General features: G+C 46.5%; 2 protein-coding genes across 7 annotated transcripts in view; one reads left to right on the plus strand and one right to left on the minus strand.

Moving 5' to 3' along the window:
* The window catches only part of BOC (BOC cell adhesion associated, oncogene regulated), an 82,918-nt gene extending 70,428 nt beyond the window's left edge, over positions 1–12,490 (plus strand). For 4 of the 6 annotated variants that reach the window (XM_043474853.1, XM_043474851.1, XM_043474852.1 and 1 more), the window contains 11 exons: positions 3,685–3,847; positions 4,257–4,367; positions 4,762–4,968; positions 5,329–5,510; positions 5,936–6,041; positions 6,323–6,445; positions 8,551–8,772; positions 9,503–9,738; positions 9,909–9,985; positions 10,473–10,666; positions 11,739–12,490. In XM_043474853.1, coding sequence (XP_043330788.1) covers positions 3,685–3,847; positions 4,257–4,367; positions 4,762–4,968; positions 5,329–5,510; positions 5,936–6,041; positions 6,323–6,445; positions 8,551–8,772; positions 9,503–9,738; positions 9,909–9,985; positions 10,473–10,666; positions 11,739–11,926 — 1,809 coding nt within the window. In that variant the 3' untranslated portion in view covers positions 11,927–12,490. The remainder of the gene's footprint in view (positions 1–3,684; positions 3,848–4,256; positions 4,368–4,761; positions 4,969–5,328; positions 5,511–5,935; positions 6,042–6,322; positions 6,446–8,550; positions 8,773–9,502; positions 9,739–9,908; positions 9,986–10,472; positions 10,667–11,738) is intronic. The other 2 variants (XM_043474855.1, XM_043474856.1) reach the window with 2 other exon arrangements.
* Positions 12,491–12,979: 489 nt separating this feature from the next.
* CFAP44 (cilia and flagella associated protein 44) overlaps positions 12,980–25,439 on the minus strand; it is a 145,739-nt gene continuing 133,279 nt past the window's right edge. The window contains exons 34-35 of the mRNA XM_043474858.1: positions 24,782–24,916; positions 12,980–16,506 (exon numbers count right to left, since the gene is read on the minus strand). Coding sequence (XP_043330793.1) covers positions 16,333–16,506; positions 24,782–24,916 — 309 coding nt within the window. The 3' untranslated portion in view covers positions 12,980–16,332. The remainder of the gene's footprint in view (positions 16,507–24,781; positions 24,917–25,439) is intronic.

The following is a 25,439-nucleotide window of genomic DNA, read 5'->3' on the forward strand; positions in this document are numbered from 1 at the left end:
AGTTCATAGACTTCCTGTTAACCACCTCCCCTCCTCTCCTCTGCCATTTGTTGTTGATGTTTTATTGTTTAATCTAAGTAAGCTCTGCTGGGTATATACCTGCAGGAACTCTGGTGTGGCAAGCTAGCTTTAGAGCCAGGAAAAAAAAATATTTGTGAACAAGTGTTTTCTCTGAGGGCTACAAAATGCTGCCTCAGTTCTTAGGACTCCTCAAAACTCAGGTTTGGCAAACCGGCATTTGAGCTAAAAAACAAATCGTGTTGTTCAGACCTCAGCTATTTCTCGTTGACAGAAGGAAGTCTGTTCAGGTGGATGTTTTGGGGGCTGTCAGAGAGGGAATCTCTAGGTCTGATGGGATCAGAGACAGAACTGGGCCCACCTGTCCTCTTAAACACTGTGCCCTCTGAGACAGGACGGGGCCCCCAGGCTGCCACCCGCGTTCAGGGCTTACACTCTCACCTGCGGCTCCCAGGGAAGAAGGACATTTCCTTTAAGAAAATACGCTGGGAAACATTTCTGTTTATCTCAGGTGCATGCTGTTTTCTTCCTAAGGCCATTGAAAAGTGTGAAAGTATTAGTCCCTCAGTCATGTCTGACTCTTTGCAACCCCATGGACTATAGCCTACCAGGCTCCTCTGTCTGTAGGATTTCCCCTGCAAGAATACTGGAGCAGGTTGCCATTTTCTTCTCCAAGGGATCTTCCTGACCCAGGGATCAAACCCGGGTCTCCTGCATTGCAGGTGGATTCTTTACCATATGAACCACCAGGGAGGCCCAAGGCCGTTAGACAGTAGAAAACTATTGTTCTTAAATGGTTTTTAAAAATCTTTTTTGATAAGCAATACTTCCCTGGTGGCTCAGACGGTAAAGCGTCTGCCTGCAGTGCGGGAGACCAGGGTTCGATCCCTGCGTTGGGAAGATCCCCTGGAGAAGGAGATGGCAACCCACTCCAGTACTCTTGTCTGGAAAAGTCCATGGACTGAGGAGCCTGGTAGGCCACAGTCCATGGGGTCGCAAAGAGTCCGAGACAACTGAGTGACTTCACTTTCACTTTCTAATGTATCATAAATGCTAGATTTTATTATGCGTTTGTTTATAAAAGTGCTAGTTGCACTTGGTAGAAAACATGGAAGATATATGACTGTAACATATATCTTCTTGAAAACTGAAAACATTTATCAACTTTCCTCCCTCTCCAAAACCAAAGGAAGCTTTGCCCAGGGAACAGTGCAGGCTCTGCAGAATCTGGGCCCCTGCTCTGGGCCCTGGCAGCCCCGTCGCGCTCTTCTCACCCTTTCCATGCTCTCTTGGAGACCTCTGGTCAGGACCCATCCACAGAGGCACCTGTGGCCAAGCCCCCTCCTAGGTGGGGGTGAGAGGGAGCAGTTTCTCATTAACCCTTGGCCTGCTGGCCTCCTCACAGGCAGCTAGCAGAGGGGGTGGATGAGTTTTTAACAGAAAGCAGTATTGTTGAGCCCAGGTTATGATCCTAATCCTTATTTCCCCATGTAACTGGACACCTCTATAGCAGAGTTTGAGACAAAGATCAGGGCAGGCCAAATGCTCATGGTCCCTAGGAGACAAGAACCAGCATGAGAGCAAGAATAATATTTTTCGGGCCAATAGGTGGCCGTAAAACTGCCTCCCCAAGAGGCAGGCTGGCAGAGGCCACACGAGGTGATCCGGAAACACCAGGCTGAGGCTGCATTCACCCTCTCAGTGTGCGTGACAGTGACTAATTGCCATTCCATTTCTTATTTTCATTTCTGAGCCCACTGAAGTGAGGCCAGCACTGGGAGGCCGAGGGAGAAGGGGCGCAGGGGAAGTGAGAGGACAGGGCCCTGCTGGGCCTGGCTCCTGTGGGGATCTGGCCTGTGGGGCACTTGGAACTGTTAGGTGGACATTGCCAAGGCACAGTTATGTTTTGAAAGCAGTTTCATTCTTGAGGGACTAACTTGTCATAAAGATCATCACACAGGAAAGGACTTTGAAAGCAAAAATCAGCCTTAGGGTTGTGTTTTTTCAGCCCCCCTCTCTTGCTGGAGCCTGGGAGTCATTCATCTCATTTTCACTTTTTCACATGCATGAAGCCAGTTTTCATTTCCTGGTGCATCTGCAGACCCTGGGCTACTGTGTTTGGCTTTCCAGCACCACTGGGGATTCTCAGTTTGTAAAAACTTCTCCCCTTGGAACAAATCCTGGAAGCCTGACATGAATGAGCCCAGACCATCCCTGGCCTTTGAATAGTAGGTTTTGTTCTACTTTGGAATATTCTGCTTGGGGATAAGAGCTTTTCCTACAAGCTGTTTAATTCCTTCAGCAGAATAGAGCTTCAGGCCCCAGCAGGCTCTTGGAGATGTGCACAGTTGGTGGGAAGGCTGTGTCCTCAAAGGTGGGGTAGGGGAGGGGGAAACACCCTCTGCAACGCCTGTCCGGAAGTCTGGAGCTCCTTGATTTTTTCTTTACAGAGCTAAGAAATTGACGCTATTAAAGAGTAATCTGTGATGGTTACGGTTCATCCATGGTTTTTAAGTTCTGATCTAGGCAGGAGTAGAAAAAAAGAGGGTTGAAATCCTCACTTGAGGGAGGAAGGGGAGGGCAAGTACTTGTTGAGAACCTACTGTGTGCCAGCTTCAGTGAGTCATCGGGTTTAATCTTCAGAATAGGCTGAGAGATTTAACTTGCTTCATTTTGGGAAGATTAGGGAAGTTGCTCAGGGTTTCACCCAGCTGGTTATCTGTGTGTGGTAAGAGACACAGCTCGGATTTGAACTCAGGACTTTCTAGCTCCCAGACTGACTTTCTGGGTAGGTGACATTTATGAGCTTATTTTCTGGAGTCAAGCCAGGATTTCTGTACTCACTAGTGATATGGTCTTAGGCAAGTCACTTGTCCCTCTAAGCCTTAGCCTCCCTACTTGTGAGATGGGAACAGTATTAACACCCATCTCTTGGACTGTTGTCATGGAAATGCTTTATGGTGCATGTAACATGCTTTATGGTGCATGTAACTATATGTTGTAGCACATAGAAGTTAGTGTTAGTCACTCAGTCATTTCTGACTCTTTGCAACCTGATCATAGCCCACCAGGCTCCTCTGTCCATGGGGATTCTTCAGGCAAGAATACCAGAGTGGGTTGCCATTACCTTCTCCAGGGGATCGTTCCAATCCAAGGACTGAACACAGGTTTCCCACATTGCAGGCAGATTCTTTACCATCTGAGGCACCAGGGAAGCCCCAGCACATCCAAGCACTCAGCAAATGTGGCCGTTTCCACTTGTGCTATTTTTATTATTCTCATTGTCATCTCAGAATATGAGGATACTGTTTGGTTTCAACAGATCAAGGAGAAAGAAGTTAAATAGGGATGTTTTTAGAAAGGGGGAGAGGCCTTTGGAGAAACTCTAAGTAGTGTCAGTCAGGCATTCTGCCCCTCCCCACTGAGTTTTCTTTCATGAGATCGTTAGATGAGGGATCCGGAAGCCTGGCTTTCCTGGCCCAGCAAGGGCGATGTCCTGGGCTAGCAGGACCAGTCCGCCTTCTGTAGGGCCAATCTCCCTGCCAACCTGGCCCATCTCTGTTCCTTTCTTCTGCCCTCTTGGGCTCAACTCTGCTTTCCTTGTAAACCACAGCCGCTTGTAGTTCCATGCAAGAGGCTGGTCCTTATACCAGCCACCTTCTCTAGCAGGTCACCAACTCCTCTGATGACTGGACCATCTCTGGCATTCCGGCCAGCCAACACCGCCTGACTCTCACCAGACTAGACCCTGGAAGCTTGTATGAGGTGGAGATGGCAGCCTACAACTGTGCAGGCGAAGGCCAGACGGCCATGGTCACCTTCCGAACTGGTAAGGGTCCAGTGTTCCTCTGGCTTAGGGTCTCCATGAGCCTGAGCAGTCCTACAAGGTCAGGTGGAAGCCCTGTTCACTTTGCTCCAGCTGTTTACCTTGAACTTTATCTTCCTTCTGGCTTCTGCCTCCCTGTGGTCTGTGTGCCCTGCCAAGGCTGCGGTTCCACTTCCTATCAGGAGAGGCACCAGCTGGCCTCTGGCATTCCTTTGCCCCCTTTGCACTTGGGGGCCACATGCAATTCCATGCCCGTCAGATGGAGCTGAAAATCAGACCACACTTCTAATGCCCTCTGTTATTTGCATGGCCTTGTCAGACACCCTGGTAGAACTTCAGGCAGAAAAGACTATGGAAGGAGAGACCTAACACACATTCTCTCTTGTGCTGATCTCAACCCATTTCTACCCAGGACGACGGCCCAAACCTGAAATTGTGGCCAGCAAGGAGCAGCAGATCCAGAGAGATGACCCTGGAGCTGGCCCCCAGAGCAGCAGCCAGCCGGACCATGGCCGCCTGTCCCGTAAGTCCCCAGCAGCCCCAAGGGTGGGGTCGGCGAGCATCAGAATGGGACCCAGGCCCACTGCCTCAGAAGGCTCACTGCTGCAGTGAATGGGGCCTGAGAATCCTTGTGGCCTACTCCTGGCCTCTTCCCGGTTGACCACAGGAAGAGATAATGGATTGGAACTTTTCAAGAGCTCCTCCCTAGACAGTGACCCAGGGAGCCCTGGGATCTGATACAGCCAGCAGGGGGGCAGGGCTGTGGAGTGGGGCTGGCTCCCTTCCCACCAGGGTGGAGGGCTATGGGGTGGGGTGGGCTCCCATCAGGAACAGGCCAAGTCTAGTCACATTACCACCACCCTCTCATCACTTCCTCCCTCCCGCTTCCTTCCTGCCACATGGATGGTCTCCTCCAGCCCCAGAAGCTCCAGACAGGCCCACTATCTCCATGGCCTCTGAGACTTCAGTGTATGTGACCTGGATTCCCCGTGGGAACGGTGGCTTCCCCATCCAATCCTTCCTTGTGGAGTACAAGAAGCTGAAGAAAGTGGGGGACTGGATTCTAGCCACCAGCGCCATCCCTCCCTCCCGGCTCTCAGTGGAGATCACAGGCCTAGAGAAAGGTAGGACCCTGGCCAACTGCCCTTCCTGGTCCCCTGGTGGCCGCCAGCTCCCTGGAGGAGAAGGGAAGCTTTGGAGGGTCTTCTCTCTGCTTGTCCCCACCCACCACCAGGCTCTTGTGGCCATTCTTGGTCATGTTACCTCAGCCCCACAAGCCGCTACTTCTGCCTCCCTCTCTCTATAAATAGTCCCAAACCATCTCCTGGCTCTTTTCTGATGAGGGTGGGAGTCCTGAAGTCCTTTAGGGCATGCTTTTGGGGAAAGACTGCCCAGAAGACCCCTCTAGGTCCTCAGCCTGCATGGGCTGAGCGGGAGGCAGGTGGTGTCTACCGGCCCCCGATTCAGGGAGTCTCTCTCCCCAGGCACCTCCTACAAGTTCCGAGTCCGGGCTCTGAACATGCTGGGGGAGAGCGAGCCCAGCACCCCATCCCGGCCCTACGTGGTGTCAGGCTACAGCAGCCGAGTGTACGAGAGGCCTGTGGCAGGCCCTTACATCACCTTCACTGATGCCGTCAATGAGACCACCATCATGCTCAAGTGGATGGTGAGTGGTCTGGTGCAGCTGCCAGCAGAGTGACGAAACCAAGCTCCATGCTGGACAGAAGTGGACAGCAGTGCGGGCAGGAAGGAATCACCTTTCTCCCTTGGCTCATCCTAAGCTACCTCCCCTTAGGTGTTCCTGGGAATTGGCCAGAGAGGCTCACCCTTACAATACCCAGGAAGTTTCAGAGGGGACTCTGAAGAAATGGTAGTTTGTTTCTCTAAAAGCTGGGGACTCCTAGGCTACGTAAAATAATGAGTAATCTCTATGTCATTGTCCAGAGAGCCTGGAGATCATAAGAAATGTCTGTCTGGGTCCCCAGTGAATTTTAAACTCTAGGCTGGGTAATATTTCCATCCACCAGTGGTTCTGCTCACATGATGATTTCTCTGCTCATTGTCAACTTGTTTCTTTTTTATTCCCTGCAGTATATCCCAGCAAGTAACAACAACACCCCAATCCACGGCTTTTATATCTATTACCGACCCACAGACAGTGACAACGACAGTGACTACAAGAAGGATATGGTGGAAGGTGAGAAACCCTTGTGAGGTTTTTCCTGTGTGAGGTAGTTTCCCCTATTGTCAGGGGAGTCAGAAGCTGGTGAAAGGAGAAAACCTGGGCTAGCATGCCCCGTAGTGTTGGCTCTTTCATGATGTACTTGAGGTCATTGGGTTCATAGGCCCACATGCTTCCTTCCCAGGGTGATGGGACAACAGGATACCGTGGGTCAGCATCCAGAACATCACCTCCAGTGGGGACCGAGCAAACACATTCATGATCACCACGTCTGACTCTCTCGGTCTCTCCCCCAGGGGATCGATACTGGCATTCCATCAGCCACCTACAGCCAGAGACCTCCTATGACATTAAGATGCAGTGCTTCAACGAAGGAGGGGAGAGCGAGTTCAGCAACGTGATGATCTGTGAAACCAAAGGTGAGTCTCTTCGGGTTCGCCACTCTCCTCTCGCTCTTCCCAGCAGGCTGGGCAAAGCCACTGCTGTATGTGCTGGGTTTCTCTTCTCCAGAATGACTCCTTATCTTCCAAGTATCCCCCAACTTTGCCACTTTAACCCATCTGTTCATTGGCCTGTGCCTCTTATCAAGTACAAATGGGGATGCCATCATGACGGTTTCATGGAACTTGGGATTTAAGTCATACGTGATCTCATGGACTAGAACCCAGTCTCGAGAGCTTTCTATAAACACTTTATTCCTATGATAACATCTGATACTTGCACTAGTTGGTTTACTTAAACTACAACCCCATGAGAGAAACGGGGCATTAGGACATGTTATTCCTTGACCAAGGTCACACAGCTAGTTAGTGGTGGAGCACGCTGTGGGCCAAGTTCATCTAACTACAAGGCCAGACTCTCTCCCTGCACTGAAACATGTTAAACATAGTCATAAAATAACAATTTTTGCACTTGGTCAGTGGATAGATATTTCCATTTTGCAAACACTGAAAGGTAGATTGCAAGAAAACAACCTGGAGAAGATAGACCTGGATGATAGAGACAAGGAAACAGTCCGTTTTCCTGTGACGTCAGCTCGCTGTCTCTCTCCTGTGTGCCCTTCCTGCCCTTGTCTGTCTCATGCAGAGAAGTGAGGGGTGCACACACAGCCAGCAGTCCCCTGTCAGGTGACACAAAGTGCCCAGGGCAGAGAACAGAGCCCTTACATGGGCTTTGCAAGGGTCTTCTGGAAGAACTGAGCCTTCAGCCAGGTGGAGGGAGCCACCTGGGAACAGGACAAGCCTGCACGTACCTCCACCTGGTAGGAGTGTGTGGCACTGGAAGCGAGAGGTGTCAGCGCTCAGAGAAGAGGCCAGGGACACTGGGAGGCAGTGGGATCATCAAGGACCCCATGGGCTGTGAGGTGGAGAAGGGTCATCGTTGGATTTGTCAGGAAGGTGACTGTGCAGAACTGAGGGGCGAGAACTGGGGTCGGGAAGCAAAGGTGAAGAGAAGGAGAGTGGGTGTGAGTTTCTTTCCTGAGGATGTATAGGGAGGACCAGGGACGTGGTGCATTGAGGCTTAGAGAGAGCAAAAGGAGTTCAGGGTAAACTTGAGGTTTTGAGCTGAGGTGGCACTCAGGTGGTGGTGCCATTTATCGAGATGGGAAGACCAGCAGAGAACCCCACCCTGGGCGGAAGGAGCAAAGTGAACCGCTTGGAGACACACTGAGTCTGGCTCTTCTGAGACACTGGAATGCAGGTGTCCTGTGAGGGAGCAGGTCTCCTGCCTAGGCAGGGCCCTGCGTGAGGGTATTTGGCAGTCATCAGGATATAGGCTGAAATCATGGGAACAGAATAGAGTGAAGAAGAGAGAGTGTAGACTGAGAGGGACCAGGAGGACTTCTTGGTGTCTGAAGCAAAGACAGGAAGAAGAGGGCAAGGAGAGAGAAATATAAGCAGCAGCAGCATTCAGAGAGGTTGTGGGAAACCCCAGAGGACTGTTTTATTAGAAACTCAGGGGAAAGACAGCTGGGAAAAGGAGTTGACGTCAGACATACCCTGATGAGAGCAGAAGGATAAGGAGGTGCCACCTCATGGACTTTGGATTGGTGTTTCCCAAGCACTGTCGGTCCTAGGGAGCCCAAACCCCATGTCCCAGCTCAGACCCAGGACTTTGCATCTCCAGTGTGCCCAGGAATAGCAGCTTCACATGGAAGTTCTTCCATTTTCAGTTCTTTTTGGTTTCATGCATTTTTTAATATGATCTTCCTAAAGATCCCCAGCTATTTGTTTAGAAAGTCCCTATACCAGTTCTGCCCCAAAGACCCAGCCTGACCCTAGCTCTTGATCCATAAACATTTCAGGATGTATTTTGAAATATAAGGATCAAGTTTCTTCAGCCACACCCAGTTTCACATTAGATGTCTGTTTCATGCTGAGCTTGGATACCACACTCCTCTGCCGGAGGCACTGCCTTATGAGTTTGACCCCATTTCTCACACCCATGGAATCAGGGTATTGTCCTATTTGTGAAAGAAATGTCAAAGAAATAGAGGCTGATGTGAGTTTTGTCCCCATTACAGCTCGGAAGTCTTCAGGTCAGCCTGGTCGACTTCCACCCCCAACTCTGGCCCCACCTCAGCCACCACCCCCTGAAACCATAGAGCGGCCAGTGGGCACCGGGGCCATGGTGGCCCGCTCCAGCGACCTGCCCTACCTGATTGTTGGGGTCGTCCTGGGCTCTATCGTCCTCATCATCGTTGCCTTCATCCCCTTCTGCTTGTGGAGGGCCTGGTCTAAGCAAAGTGAGTGAGTGACCCTCCTCAGCACCAAGGGGAAGGAGCCCGGGGCAGGGAGAGAGGAGGAGGGGCCTCCCAGCCCCAAGGAGGCCTCTGCCTGGATCCCAGGGGGCTGGATCCCCGGCACCCTGCTTCACACTGATGGGAGCTCAGGTTCCTGGTGGGTCCTCCAGAGGGATGGGAGAGAGTCAGAGGATGCTCACAGGTCTTGGAAGGTAGAGAGGATAGAATGGGAGTTTGTCTGTCCTCACTGCATCCCTGGAGCTCAGCACTTACCTAGGTCTGTCTCCTTTTACTATCTGAAGCTGCCGATTGACCACACGTTGACCCTGCCTCTTCCTGCCTCCTCAGGTCTGTGGCTGCCTTGAGCTGTCCCCCTAATCCTCGGTTAATCTGAGTTATCCACTGAGTTCTGCTTCACATGGCAACACATCTGGTCACCTTGCTTCATTTAAATATTGCACTCCTTCTGTTCACTTACCACTTTGTTCTCCCAGACCTTGGTCCTATATCTCCTCTCCTACTGCAAAAAAAAAAAAAAGTCTAGCTGTGAGGAAGTGGGTGACAGGAAGACTTTTCCAAGAGAATATTCTCTCACCTGGGGCAGAGTCAATTCCCTGCCTACCTCATTTGACCTTAAGTCCTCAGGAGTTTTCTGAGATTCGTATGGGACTTTTTTTACCAACTTCCCCAGGCCTCCTTGACCTAAACATAGCTCTGTCTTGTGTTCTTCCAGAGCATACAACAGACCTGGGATTTCCTCGAAGTGCCCTTCTGTCCTCCTCTTGCCAATATACTATGGTACCACTGGGAGGGCTCCCAGGCCACCGAGCCAGTGGGCAGTCCTACCTCAGTGGCACCAATGGCCGGGCCTGTGCCAACGGGGTATACGTGAACAGGGCCTGCCCTGTAGCTGCCGTGGGCTACGCAGGCATGAAGCCACAGCAGCACTGTCCAGGGGAGCTTCAGCAGGTAACGTGGCTCTGGGAGCAGCGTGGGCACACAGGTATGGGGTGCCACAGAGGGGTGGTCGGGCCGCCTCCTGGGACTTCTTCCCTCCCAGGCTCAATCCTGGGCTGCTGAACAAAGAACGGGAAAGTTACCCGGACTCTGATGTGACCTTCTCATCACCCTTTGAGCAGCAGGAGGATGTGAACAGCATGCTGAGGCAGACCTTTCTTGGCAGTGGATACGACCCCCACAGTCCACAGATTCCCAGGTACCCCGGCCTCCCACTCCTGAGCCCCAGAGCTCGCTTTCTCCCTGGCTTCCCAGACCTGGCATCAGTCACTGAGAGGGGAGCCCTGTTGCGCCCCTCAGGGATCCTCTTGTGACAGCCTGCTCCACTGGACTCTGAGCCTGAGGGGGAGTTGTTGTTTTTGTAATTATGATGCCTTTTCTGCTCAGAAATTCTCCCCTTGCTTGTCAGTCCAGAGCAGCACCACACAGCTGGCTATATCCACAGGCACCTGACTCCACATCCTCTCACATACTTGGGACACACATGGAATCAAATGGATATTGACTAGACTTGCCCATGCAAGTGATGATGTGGCACTCTTGATGTCCAGAGGGGAGCAGCCCCTGCCCTGTCTGAGCTCTGCCTAGCTCTGGTGCCCACAGACAAGGAAGCAGCCAGGGATGTGGGATCCAGGCCCACTCTTCCCCTCCCTCACCCCTCCCCCCATCTGCTTATGTGCATGCAGAGCACCCAGGTCTAACCCAGACGAGGGCGCTTTCCTGTATACACTGCCCGATGACTCAGCTCACCAGCTGCTCCCGCCGCACCGCGATTGCCCCCACCTCCAGGAGCAGCCTGAAGCCACGGGCCAGCCAGGCATGAGGAGTGTACCCCAGAGTCCTGGGCTGGAAGCCATGTGGGACCCTGTTTTTCACCCAGGTCAGTGCCAAGGGCAGAGCAGAATAAGATAGACATCCATGCCTCGGGAGTGACATGGAGGCAGGGAGAGAACAGTGATGCTTGAGGGTAATGCTTGGTAAAGACCATCCACAGCTTGTATATGCAGGATGGGGGTGTGAAGGGGAGCTGGCCACCTTCTTCCCTGCTGAAGGCCCAGCAGATCTGCAGGAGGGTGTCAGGTTCAAGCTGTGTGCTCAGAGACGGAGAAAGGGTACTTCTCCATTTCAGAGAAAGAAACCTTTTTGGTCTCAGCATTTCAAGGCAATTTGCAAATTCCTGCTGCTCCTCTCTTCAAACCAAGGGGCACTTTCTCATCACTCTGCAACACCTTGCTTTGCTGGGTCCTATGTCTTTATTAAGGAATGAGGTTGCACCCATCATTAAGAAGCCAAGTTCTCACATCATAGAACTCTGTGCTTCCACCAGACTTTCCCTCCAGGGGACTCAATGCACAGTGCCCCCAAGCCCAGCCACTGGCTTTCTTTGTGCTCATCTTTTTGATACCTGGTTGGGCACAGGCTGGTTCAGAGAATGAGCTGATGTTTCTTAGCCTTCATGGAGTGGATGCTAGGTCACATGCAGATCCTAGACTCTGGCTCTGGGAGATAAATTCCAATATAGGCACCTCCGAGACGCAGACCCCATTAGCATCCACACTGACCTCCCTCTGTCTGGGGGGTAAGTTGTGAGTGGGACAGTCATGGCCAGAAAGCATGGGGAGGCTGGGCCGGCAGCCCACACCTGGAAAGAGTAGGATTGTCTTGCACAGTTCCTGGGCTCAGCCCACCTCATTTCCACCCCCAGTTACAGGGTAAATGCAAGAGGGTCTCCCGCTTCCACCACTGAAAAGTGCAGGTGGGACGGTGGGTAAGAAGTGGACCATGCCAGGTCTGTGACTGTCCTTAGAGGGAGTGCAGCTGTTCTTGTGTATCGATAGCTGTGGGTCTCTGTGTCTCCTCTAAGGCCAGTGTAGCCAGCTCCTGTTCCAGAGAGTGAGCACTATTCCTGGTCAGTCTGGACCCTAACGTTTCCTACTTCTCTCCCCCCTCAGGACCCCCATGCTGCCTGGGCCTCGTGCCGGTTGAAGAGGTGGACAGTCCCGACTCCTGCCCTGTAGGGAGAGGAGACTGGTGTCCCCAGCACCCCTCAGGGGCCTATGCGGGGCAGGAACTCGGGGTGCGGCTCTCCCCCAGCCCACCAGTGCACGTGTCTTTTGAAACACCACCTCCTACAATTTAGGCAGAAGCTGATATCCCACGAAGACTATATATTATTTTTTTTTTAAAGAGAGGAGATTGGTATTTATTTTTCTATAATAGCCATATTTATATATTTATGCACTTGTAAATAAATGTATATGTTTTCATAATTCTGGAGAGACACGGCAAGTCCTCCCCACTGAGGTCTGAGATGGAAAACAAGCCACAGCGTAACAGGCATCAACAGGCGAAGAGCAACACAGTCTGAGGAGGCAACATTTCCCTTGGACCCTGTGCCACTGCCAGGGGAGGGCTGCAGCAGACCCACAGAAAAGCCTGTGGAAGGAGGACTCCTAGGCACACCATCCACAGTGACCGTGAGAGAAGCAAAGCCAGCGCCATGGCATCAGAGCTGGAGCCACCCGTGACAGCGGCTGGATCTGGTGCTGCTGGCAACGTTTTCCCGAGATGCCCGTGAGATAGACTGAGATGTGTATAGTACTGTGAGCATTAGCAAACCTTCCATAAGCAATAATCTGTGACAACATATCTCTGTAAAAATAAACACTGTAACGTCTAAATAAATGTTTAGTCTTCCCTATAACCTTCAGCTTAGTCATGTATGAGTCAGCATTCTCTTCAGATGTTAGGATTCAGTCTGAGTATTTGAAGAAATGTCCACTTGGCAACGTTTTCAGATCCGTCAAGGAGAGATCTGGAAAAGGCGGCAAACATTTCTGATTTTGTCCTTTTAAATGTCGAATGTCAGTTGTGTTTTCATCAATGCAGGTGTGTGGTAACTGTTTGTCCAAAAGGGAGATGGGGTACACTGGGCGAGGAGAAGCCGATTCACTGTTCTCTGACTGGACTTGAGGTAAAGCTTTGGGCAGCTCGAAGGAATGAGACTCATCTTTTCTCTGCAGGTGTGTGTTGACTAAGTATTTTCTCTAAAATACCATTTAGTGAAGTGCTGTGCTACACCTGAATATACGGTGCCTGGTAAAATTCACTTCCCTTTTTCCCAAAGACACACCAACGTAGCCGGAGGACTTGACTCACTAGTTGTTTAAAATGAACATTTACTCACTGCCCTCCAACCGCAGGATCAACCTTTCTATGTACAAGTGGTAAAATGGAGGCCAAAGCTTTTTGCTGAGAGCCCTAACACACTTTTAACTGTTTTCAGGAGGGAAATGTATCTTCTAGATTTCAGCAGAATTGAGTTACAGATGAAATGCCAGTTGAGACACTTAATCCTGTTAAGAGTCATCAATGGTAGACCCTAGCTTCACACTCTAGTCATGAATTGGATAAACAAAATCCTAGGAAAGCCCCAGGAGTGACTTTGATGGTTCTGGACAAGCGCACCCTCTGCTGACAAGAAGAGGTTCTTGCAGCCTTTCTCTATCCAGCAGCTAAATTGGAACATGGTTTTTAGAAAAGCAGTATTTTTAAAATATTTTAAGAAATGAAATGAAGGACTATAAGGAATATAGAAATTATAGGAAAGGAGAAAAAGAGCAGGGAAGAGAAGACTTCAGACAAGATTGAAGAAGCAGGGAAGATTCAGACTTCAGGCAGGATTGTGACTTCAGATAAAATCTGGCATGGAAGGCCTAGAGGAGGAGGGGGACAGGCCTCACCTCTCAGATCTGGGCTGTAACTCACCTAGCCCACTGGCTTTTTTAAGTCTTCATTTTGTCTTGGTTTTTTATGCTTACTGATCTCAATGGTTGTCAAAGTAAGTTTTGGTGAATGCTATGGATGGAAGTGGTATGTTACAGTGCTGTGCAGAAAGTAGTTTTAAATAACAACACTGAATGCTTTTACCCCCCCGCCCCCGCCCCCAGAAAAGTCCTGGGAAAGAAAAGGCACTTCTAAGGCAGGTTAAACAAGATAAATGTGCATATTTAGCCAATTGCAGGAAAAGATTAGGGTATCAGGCCTTTACATTTTAACCTAGAAAAAACAACTTATATATTCAGTTTCATTGCATTTTGCATTTCTTTAGATTCAGGTTAATTACTGTAGTGTCTTTTAAAAGTCTGATTCAGTCAACAATCAAAAAGAAGAGTAAGACTTAGGTGTGTGGGAGCTAGTGAGGGTGCAGAGTTCAGCTCTTGGCTAGGAGACCTAAGCTACCCAACAGAATAGACTGTCTTGGCAAAATGAGTAACTCATTTTCCTATGAAGTTCTGACAGAAGGGCTGGACTCTACATTTTCTTTCAGTGTTGATATTTAATGATAACAACTGACCCGCAAATAACTTAGACTGATTTTTGGCCTCTCTCAAAGGTGGCTGCCTTCTCTAAGGGCACAGCAAGAGGCGGAAAACAGTTTGCTTAGGAAACAGGACAGCTTTCCATCTATCCCTAGTCAAGGCTGCACCCTGGTGCTCTCCTGTTTGATAGTAAACCTCCCAAAGACTCAGATGCTCATACTTAGTTATAGATGCAAGACTAAGCCTGGGATCAATGAAATTAAACTAAAGCTACCTCTATTTCTTGACTAATTCAAAGTAAGAATGAATTAACTGTATTGTCAAATTCCAAACATACTGTATGAAAGCTTAGTAAACTTTGGTGATTTTTGTTTGGTTCAATTGGACAAAAAGTAGTAATCTTGACTGGTTTTACTCCTAAATTGATAGACACATGAATCCTTGACATGGCTCTTCTATAGACTGAATTCATTCATTCTGAATTAGGATTTTAGAATGACAGGAATCCTCAGTGCTTATCTAAATCTCTGATAATGAGGCCCAGGAAAATAGTGGAACTTAACCCTAGCTCTCACCACAAGGGACAGTGTCCCCTCCAGGACCACTCACTGTATCCAGGCAGCTGCTCAGGGTGGTGGCCGGCCAGCCAGTTGAGTGAGTAGGTCTGGTGGTATCCCTTCCAGTTCCATCCAAGCTTCAGATGGACACATCCCCCAATGCACAGTTTGACTGCAACTTCGTGGGAGATGCAGGTTGGAAATGCCCAGCTAAGTGGCTCCCAGATTCCTGACCCTTAGAAATTGGGTGAGATGTTTTACTTATTTATTCCTACATAAAAGTTAAAACACTCAGAGCTAAGACTAGCATACTTTTCTTAAATACTTGAAGGGCACACATAGTTAAGGGCGAAGAACAGAGAAGGTGGTAAAGGGTGCTGTCCAGTAGAGAGGCTACTGCATCAGAGCTCTGTGCTGACAGGCACAAATGGTAAGCTATCTGGACTTCTTAAATAGGAAGATGATCTCAGACACTGCAGGCCAGGTGGCCACCTCTAACATATATGTATTCCAACAAAGAACCCAAGTCTTGTTTATAATTTTGGCAGGCAGATCAGCAGGCTAGCCACAGGTTAGGAAGACTTGACTTTGCTGAGTCACTTTCTACATTGGTGCAGTATTGCCTTCTTTACCTTTCCTTTTCAATAACCAATTCATATTCTGGGACAGCCTCCAGAGAGGCTGTCATTAAAGTGGACCTGTTACTAGACCTGTTACTAACAGGAATCCAAGTGTTGGTGAAATCATCCTTAGATGAATTCCAATGACCATTTACCCCCAAACCAAATGGATACTCTCAAAATGTTACATACAATCAAAAGTTATTATTAGAGATCTCTCAGTGACGGAATCTATTTCATTACTTCCTTATCTGTATTAAAGCCAGCAAATGACGCAAGTAGAACCAGAAGGAAAATGGCACAGGATGTGAGAAACTATAGGAAATGCTGGTAGAGTTGCAGACACCTTCAGAGAAGAGCCTCCTTCTTAACCATTCTGCAAAATACACTTCTCTGCTCCACCCAGAGCTGAAGAGTTTGCTAAAACTCTGGGTGATTCAGGAAGCTGATTATTTCTTGCTTTATGCCAGCCAAAGGCCAACTGCTCTGTTCTTTATATTCCTGAATCCTGAGCCCTCAAATAACTGACTTATGAAGTTAACAATGTCAGAATTCTAAGTTGCATTTCTTTTTCCCAGATATTGTTTGTTGGCAAAATGGTTTTTTTCTCGTGTGTCCTCTCAGAGAATACTTGATAACGAAGTTTATTTTCCAAGGATTTAACCATCAAGAAAAGGAGGTTTTCTCATGGTTTGCTGAATGATAGATTTTCTTGCCAATGGCTAAACATTCAGATAACCAAAAACCAAATTTTACAAAACAGGATATATTACTGATTCTTTCTGATGGTTTGAGACTCTGCCTCCTAAGACTTTATATTCGATCCATTTGGTTCCAGGCATATCTAAAATGATTCAGTTCAATATAAGTAGCTGTTGAGCATTACAGTCAGTTCTGAGATAACCAATTGGGGGGAAATCATTAAAACTACATGACTGGCTCTGGTTTTAGACTTTTGCAGACAATGAGGAAACAGAACTTCTGTTGAATTGTGTGTCAAATCATGGATGGACATGAGGAGAAAGCAAAGTTAAAGCCCCGGGGACTTCATTCATTCTCTTGTGGGCGATGAATCGGGGGCAGGAGGAGACCACCTTTCTTACGCAAAAGAGCAATCTCTTCCTTTAAGGCCTGAATCCTTTCGGCTTGGACTTGGATCAGTTCAGTGACCCTTTCTCTTGCCTCAGTATCTGCTTTCCGAGGGCCCTGGAAGGCATTGCCCTGTTGAGAGAAAACACCTCCCTGCTTTAAGCATCATTTGGAATATGGCAACTTCTCTGTCTTCATTGCTCTATTAGGTGTGCCTGCCTTGCAGTCAATCTAAAATAGCCACCGCTCTTTAAGAACCCTTTAGTTCTTCCTCTGAAATCCCACCATTGGAAATGTGTCCCTTTGTGCTAATAAGCAACTCTTACATGCAAAAATCCCCTTTAGAGGGTAACTGATTAAGCTGGCTATCAGTAACTCATACCCTACAGGGATCATCGCTGGAATTCTAAGGTAAGATATCTCCTTTTCCTATATAGCTCATATCATAAGTAGATTCTCACTAAATCTAAATGCACATTAAAGGAAGAGACGTAACACCTAGTATCTTCCCCCTTGCCCACCTTCACTGCAGAGGCTATGAAAGCTAAATACTAACCTTACCCAGTTCCTCTTCCAGCTGGGAGTGGCTCAGTAGATGTAGCAGAAAACATTTGCTTGCTTTCTTAATGAAAGGGACAAGAGGCTGGCATTTGGGCATCAATGAGAGAGCCGAGGCAGCCTCTGTGACTCTGAAGGGAATTTCTACCGGTCACTGAGAGAATCACAGAGGTACCGGCCATGACATCATGGCCCAATAAACCAAAACCCCTAGTTTGTCTCCTGCAGACTTCTTAAGTGAAGAAAAGCACCCCTATTTGTTTGAGCTACTCTCTTTTGTTACTTATAGCTAAATGCGTGTCTTCTCCCCACCATGCCTAGTCAGTCTAGATGGTCACTCTGAAGTCACCATAGCTTTTCCCTCATTCTCCTTACCATATCCAAACAAATTTTGGCTACTCTTACTTTAAAATGTCTTTGGCCTTGCCATCTACACCCCACTCCATGCCTAGAGTGTTGTAAGAATAATAGCAGTGGGGTCAGCTTGGGAAGCAGACAGACCTCAGTTAAAAAACAAACTTCTCCACACATTAATTAGCAGGTTAGTTGACCACTCTGAGCTTTGAAAATCAATATTTTGAAGATTCAGTGACCTCGCCAATGGAATGAGACCATACCTGTAAAGCTATGAAGAGATACTATGTAAAGAGACCCAGGTAATAATTTTCTTTCCCTGATCACCTGGGTCCAAACTCTTTCCTTGCCAAGGTATCTGGATGTTCAAAGCACATCAAGCTGGGGAGAGGAGCTAAGATGGCGGAGGAATAGTACGGGGAGACCACTTTCTCCCCTACAAATTCATTGAAAGAACATTTAAACGCTGAGCAAACTCCACAAAACAACTTCTGATCGCTAGCAGAGGACATCGGGTGCCCAGAAAAGCAGCCCATTGTCTTCAAAAGGAAGTAGGACAAAATATAAAAGATAAAAAGACAAAAGAGCTAGGGACAGAGACCCGTCCCGGGAAGGGAGTTGTAATAGAGGAAGTTTCCAAACACCAGGAAACCCTCTCACTGGTGGGTCTAGGGGAAGTTTTCGAATCTCGGAGGGCAACATAACTGGGAGGAAAAATAAATAAAACCCACAGATTACATACCTAAAAGCAACTCCCAGCAGAAAAGTTCCCCAGACGCTCGCATCCGCCACCAGCAAGTGGGGGTTGAACGGAGAGGAGTGGGCAGCATTGCTTAGAGTAAGGACTGGGCCTGAATGCCCTGAGGGCAATCAGAGGGAGCTAATGTGAGATAGCAACTTAAACTGTGGGATAGCAGAGAGAGAAAATTAACCGGGGAAAAGCGCTAGCCGAACACACTGCCAGCCCATTCGCAGAACAAAGGAAGGACTGAGCAATTCCAGAAAAGAGCTAGCCGGCTGTGGACCGGCCCATCCCCCGCCACCGGAGGCAGGAGGCAGAGGGGAGGGGAAAGGGGCAAACTCGGCTCCAGAGATGGCATCCCCTACCAAACTGCAAACAGGCTTCCAGTTTCTAACCAAAGACTTCCTGAGATTCTGGATGGTTGACATCCGCTGGGAGGGTCGCAGCTAGAGACCATCTCCCCAGAACAGACAAGGCACACCCAACCGGCAGGCGCGAAACTGAGGCTGGGACTACAGAGGGGATAAGGTGCACTGCACCCGGGGAGAGTGCGCCCGTCAAGCTCCTGGCTGCCTGAGCTGCTCGGGCCAGGGGAGGCACAAAACGCAGGCCCAACTGAGTCTGGGCTTTTGTGGAGTACCCCAAAACTGGAACGCACGCAACTCAGGGCCCACTCCCTGTAGAGCAGCCTGGAGCCTGAGCAGTGTAGACAGGGAAAGCACACATGCCGTGAGCAGGGGCAAACCCAGTGTGGCCAGACACTGCAAGTGCTCCCCACACAGGTCAGTGATATTTGCCTGCAGTGCCCCTCCCTCCCAACAGTACGACTGAACAAGCGAACCTAAACAAGAGACCACCTCTGCCTGCTTGTGTCAGGGCAGAAATTAGACACTGAAGAGACCAGCAAACAGAAGCCAAATAAACAAAGGGAACCGCTTAGGAAGTGACAGGTGCAACAGATTAAAATACCTGTAGTTAACACCGACTACACTGGAAGGGGCCTGTAGATATCGAGAAGCATAAGCTGGAACACGGAGCTATCTGAAACTGAACTGAACCCACACTGCCCGCAACAGCTCCAGAGAAATTCCTAGATATATTTTTAATTTTTTTTCTTTTTCTTAATTTTTTCTCGTTTACTTTCTTTTAAAATTCCCTATTACTCCTCTATTACTCCTTAATTTTCATTTTCTTTTATTTTCTTTTAAAGTCCTCTATTACTCCTCTATTACTCCTTAATTTTCATTCTCATATATTTTTACTATTTTTTTAATTAAAAAATTTTTATTTTATTTTATTTTACTTTAAAGCCCTCTATTACTCCTCTATTACTCCATAATTTTAATTTGCAAAAAAAAAAGACCCTACTTTTAAAGCAAACTTTATATACATTTCTTAAATTTTTTGTGTTTTTGTTTTTAATATTGTATTTTTAAGAGTCTAACCTCTACTCTAGATTTTTAAACTTTGTTTTTCAGTATTTGATATCAATTTTGGACTTTTAAGAATCCAATATTAAGTACCCATTTTTACTCAGGAGTGTGATGATTACTCTCTCCCCCTTTTGACTCTCCTTTTTCTCCCCCAGATGACCTCTATTTCCTCCCTCCCCCTTCTCTTCTCAGTCCAATTCTGTGAATCTCTGTGGGTGTTCTGGGCTATGGAGAACACTTAGGGAACAGAGTACTGCGTAGCTGTGCCTCTCTCCTCTTGAGTCCCCCTTTTTCTCCTCCTGCTCATCTCTATCTCCCTCCTCCCTCTCCTCTTCTTCATGTAACTCTGTGAACCTCTCTGGGTGTCCCTCACAGGGGAGAATCTTTTCACCATTAACCTAGAAGTTTTATTATCAGTGCTGTATAGTTGGAGAAGTCTTGAGGCTACTGGAAGAATAAGACTGAAATCCAGAAGCAGGAGACTTAAGCCCAAAACCTGAGAACACCAGAAAACTCCTGACTACAGGGAACATTAATCAATAAGAGATTATTCAAAAGCCTCCATACCTACACTGAAACCAACCACCACCCAAGAGCCAATAAGTTACAGAGCAAGACATACCATGCAAATTCTCCAGCAACACAGGAACATAGCCCTGAGCGTCAACATACAGGCTGCCCAAAGTCACACCAAACACATAGACCCATTTCAAAACCCACTACTGGACACTTCATTGCACTCCAGAGAGAAGAAATCCAGTTCCACCCACAAGAACACCGACACAAGCTTCCCTAACCAAGAAGCCTTGACAAGCCAATCGTCCAACCCCACCCACTGGGAGAAACCTCCACAATAAAAAGGAACCACAGACCTCCAGAATACAGAAAGCCCACTCCAGACACAGCAATCTAAACAAGATGAAAAGGCAGAGAAATACCCAGCAGGTAAAGGAACATGAAAAATGCCCACCAAGCCAAACAAAAGAGGAGGAGATAGGGAATCTATCTGAAAAAGAATTTAGAATAATGATAATAAAAATGATCCAAAATCTTGAAAACAAAATGGAGTTACAGATAAATAGCCTGAAGACAAGGATTGAGATGATGCAAGAAATGTTTAACAAGGACCTGGAAGAAATAAAAAAGAGTCAATTAAAAATGAATAATGCAATAAATGAGATCAAAAACACTCTGGAGGGAACCAACAGTAGAATAATGGAGGCAGAAGACAGGATAAGTGAGGTAGAAGATAAAATGGTGGAAATAAATGAAGCAGAGAGGAAAAAAGAAAAAAGAATCAAAAGAAATGAGGAGAACCTCAGGGACCTCTGGGACAATGTGAAACGCCCCAACATTCGAATCATAGGAGTCCCAGAAGAAGAAGACAAAAAGAAAGACCATGAGAAAATACTCGAGGAGATAATAGCTGAAAACTTCCCTAAAATGGGGAAGGAAATAGCCACACAGGTCCAAGAAACCCAGAGAGTCCCAAACAGGATAAACCCAAGGCGAAACACCCCAAGACACATATTAATCAAATTAACAAAGATCAAACACAAAGAACAAATATTAAAAGCAGCAAGGGAGAAACAACAAATAACACACAAAGGGATTCCCATAAGGATAACAGCTGATCCATCAATAGAAAGTCTTCAGGCCAGAAGGGAATGGCAGGACATACTTAAAGTAATGAAAGAGAATAACCTACAACCCAGATTACTGTACCCAGCAAGGATCTCATTCAGATATGAAGAATTCAAAAGCTTTACAGACAAGCAAAAGCTGAGAGAATTCAGCACCACCAAACCAGCTCTTCAACAAATGCTAAAGGATCTTCTCTAGACAGGAAACACAGAAAAGTTGTATAAACACGAACCCAAAACAACAAAGTAAATGGTAACGGGACCATACCTATCAATAATTACCTTAAATGTAAGTGGGTTGAATGCCCCAACCAAAAGACAAAGACTGGCTGAATGGATACAAAAACAAGACCCCTATATATGCTGTCTACAAGAAACCCACCTCAAAACAAGGGACACATACAGAATGAAAATGAAGGGCTGGAAAAAAATATTTCACACAAACGGAGACCGGAAGAAAGCAGGAGTGGCAATACTCATATCAGATAAAATAGACTTTAAAATAAAGGCTGTGAAAAGAGTCAAAGAAAGACACTACATAAAGATCAAAGGATCAATCCAAGAAGAAGATATAACAGTTATAAATATATATGCACCCAACATAGGAGCACCACAATATGTAATGCAAATGCTAACTAGTATGAAAGGGGAAATCAACAATAACACAATAATAGTGGGAGACTTTAATACCCCACTCACACCTATGGATAGATCAACTAAACAGAAAATTAACAAGGAAACACAAACTTTAAATGACACAATGGACCAGCTAGACTTAATTGATATCTATAGGACATTTCACCCCAAAACAATCAATTTCACCTTTTTCTCAAGTGCACATGGAACCTTCTCCAGAATAGATCACATCCTGGGCCATAAATCTAGCCTTGGTAAATTCAAAAAAGCTGAAATCATTCCAGTCATCTTTTCTGACCACAATGCACTAAGATTAGATCTCAATTACAGGAAAAAAACCATTAAAAATTCAAACATATGGAGGCTAAATAACACGCTTCTGAATAACCAACAAATCATAGAAGAAATCAAAAAAGAAATCAAAATATGCATAGAAATGAATGAAAATGAAAACACAACAACCCAAAATCTATGGGACACTGTAAAAGCAGTGCTAAGGGGAAGGTTCATAGCAATACAGGCTTACCTCAAAAAACAAGAAAAAAGCCAAATAAATAACCTAACTCTACACCTAAAGCAACTAGAGAAGGAAGAAATGAAGAACCCCAGGGTTAGTAGAAGGAAAGAAATCTTAAAAATTAGGGCAGAAATAAATGCAAAAGAAACAAAAGAGACCATAGCAAAAATCAAGAAAGCTAAAAGCTGGTTTTTTGAAAAAATAAACAAAATTGACAAACCATTAGCAACACTTATTAAGAAACAAAGGGAGAAGAACCAAATCAACAAAATTAGAAACAAAAATGGAGAGATCACAACAGACAACACTGAAATACAAAGGATCATAAGAGACTACTACCAGCAGCTCTATGCCAATAAAATGGACAGCTTGGAAGAAATGGACAGGTTCTTAGAAAAGTATAACTTTCCAAAACTGAACCAGGAAGAAATAGAAGATCTTAACAGACCCATCACAAGCATGGAAATCGAAACTATAATCAGAAATCTTCCAGCAAACAAAAGCCCAGGATCAGATGGCTTCACAGCTGAATTTTACCAAAAATTTACAGAAGAGCTAACATCTATCTTACTCAAACTCTTCCAGAAAATTGCAGAAGAAGGTAAACTTCCAAACTCACTCATTATCAGAGAAATGCAAATCAAAACCTCAATGAGGTACCATTACACGCCAGTCAGAATGGCTGCTATCCAAAAGTCTATAAGCAATAAATGCTGGAGAGGGTGTGGAGAAAAGGGAACCCTCTTACACTGTTGGTGGGAATGCAAACTAGTACAGCCACTATGGAGAACAGTGTGGAGATTCCTTAAAAAACTGGAAATAGAACTGCCATATGACCCAGCAATCCCGTTCCTGGGCATACACACCGAGGAAACCAGATCTGAGAGACAAGTGTACCCCAATGTTCATCGCAGCACTGTTTATAATAGCCAGGACATGGAAGCAACCTAGATGCCCATCAGCACACGAATGGATAAGAAAGCTGTGGTACATATATACAATGGAATATTACTCAGCCATTAAAAAGAATACATTTGAATCAGTTCTAATGAGATGGATAAAACTGGAGCCCATTATACAGAGTGAAGTAAGCCAGAAAGATAAATACCAATACAGTATACTAACACATATATATGGAATTTAGAAAGATGGTAACAATAACCCTATATGCAAGACAGAAAAAGAGACACAGATGTATAGAACAGACTTTTGGACTCTGTAGGGAGAAGGCGAGGGTGGGATGATCTGAGAGAATAGCATTGAAACATGTATATTATCAAGTGTGAAACAAATCACCAGTTCAGGTTGGATGCATGAGACAAGTGCTCAGGGCTGTTGCACTGGGATGACCCAGAGGGATGGGATGGGGAGGGAGGTGGGCGGGGGGTTCAGGATGGGGGACACATGTAAATCCATGGCTGATGCATGTCAATGTATGGCTAAAACCACTACAATATTGTAAAGGAATTAGCCTCCAACTAATAAAAATAATTGGGGAAAAAAAAAACACATCAAGCCAACAGATGTGTATTCATGGCCAACTCTGAAGGTTCTGTCTTGGCATCATCCTTCCTGAACACTGCCTTGACTCTCAGCTCAAAAACTGTCTAGTGGATAAAGGGTCTTTGACATTCAGATTCTAGTGTTCTTCTCTAATTCTAGTTGTAAACCTCCCAAAGCCTTTTATTCATTCTTTCTTTTGGACTTTTGCTCAGACCAGTGATTCTTCAACTCTAGCATGCAGCAGAGTCCCCTGAAAGGCTTGTTCTAGATTCTAGGCCCACTCCCAAGAGCTTCTGATTCTGTATGTCTGACTGGGGAACCAGAATCTGCATTCCTAACAAGCTCCCCAGGGGACGCACATGCCATTCTTCATGGAAACACTTTGAAAACCCCTGGTTTAGAACATTTCCTGGGAGCTTAAAAAGTAAAAACCAAGAGAAAACAGTATTTTTACAGAAACTATTAAAATATTATAGCATACAGTTTAGAATATGCCATACCTGTGTTTGGTTCCTAGAAGGCAAGGCTTAAATAGAAACTTTATTATTAAATAAGTATTACCCACAACATACTATGTGTTAAGTATTACTATGTTAGCCTCAAAAAACCTATCAGAGCAAGTTGAAAGCCATAAAAAGTAACAAGTGTGTTAATAAGTAACGTGGTTTAGACTTTAGGTCAAAGGAAATACCTGATATTGAAAATGGATGTTTGACACCAAATTCAGGGAGCATGTTGACATCGTTATTTACCCTTAAATAACCTTACCTCTCTAGGGTCAAGGCAAATCCCTTAATCAGTACTTTCTGTTTGAATTCATAGCACCCAATAGGCATACAGTGAAGCTAGTCCCTCATCGTAATGTAAACAGCATCAACTCAGTGTCCTCAGAGACCCAGGTGGGCCAAAACCCATTCAAGATCAAGGTTCGTTTAAAAGCCAGCACTTAGTATTCTTATGAATAGCTCCCTTTACAGAACATCCCAAATTCTGACAAAGGGTCTAAAGAAAAGGAACATACCTGCTGGTTCTGTAGAGTATTCAGTCTCGAATCAAGCTGCTTCTTTTCAATACACAAATCATTCATCTGATGAAGTTTTTTTGTGTGCTCTTTTGTCTTCATCATCAATTCCCATCGAACTTGAGCAATCTTTTCCTACCAGGGCAGGAAGGTGTAAAATGGATTCAGTGAATGAGAGAGGAAACAAAAACAAATGTCCAGATTTGATCAAAACCCTCAAGCAAACGGAGTGATATGCACATGAAAATGAAAGTGTTAGTAACTCAGTGGTGTCCATGTCTTTGCAACACAATGAACCGTAGCCCACCAGGCTCCTCCGTCCATGGAAATCTCCAGACAAGAATACTGGAGTGGGCTGTCATTCCCTTATCCAGGGGATCTGTCTTACCCAGGGATCAAACCTGGGTCTATGGCATTGCAGGCAGATTCTTTACTGTCTGGGCCACCAGGGAAGCCCAGAAGTTTTTCTTGACAAACTAGACTTTGCCCTTGTAGAATTTAAAGACCATGCTTATTGTACTCACTGCCTGTCACGTACAGTGACTGCTGCTGCTTAGTTGCTCAGTCATGTCCAACTTGTTGTGACCCCATGAACTATAGCCTACCAGGCTCCTCTGTCCATGGGATTTCTCCAGGCAAGAATACCTGAGTGGGTAGC

This window comes from Cervus canadensis, chromosome 7 (assembly GCF_019320065.1).
Source record: "Cervus canadensis isolate Bull #8, Minnesota chromosome 7, ASM1932006v1, whole genome shotgun sequence".
Taxonomy (NCBI): domain Eukaryota; kingdom Metazoa; phylum Chordata; class Mammalia; order Artiodactyla; family Cervidae; genus Cervus; species Cervus canadensis.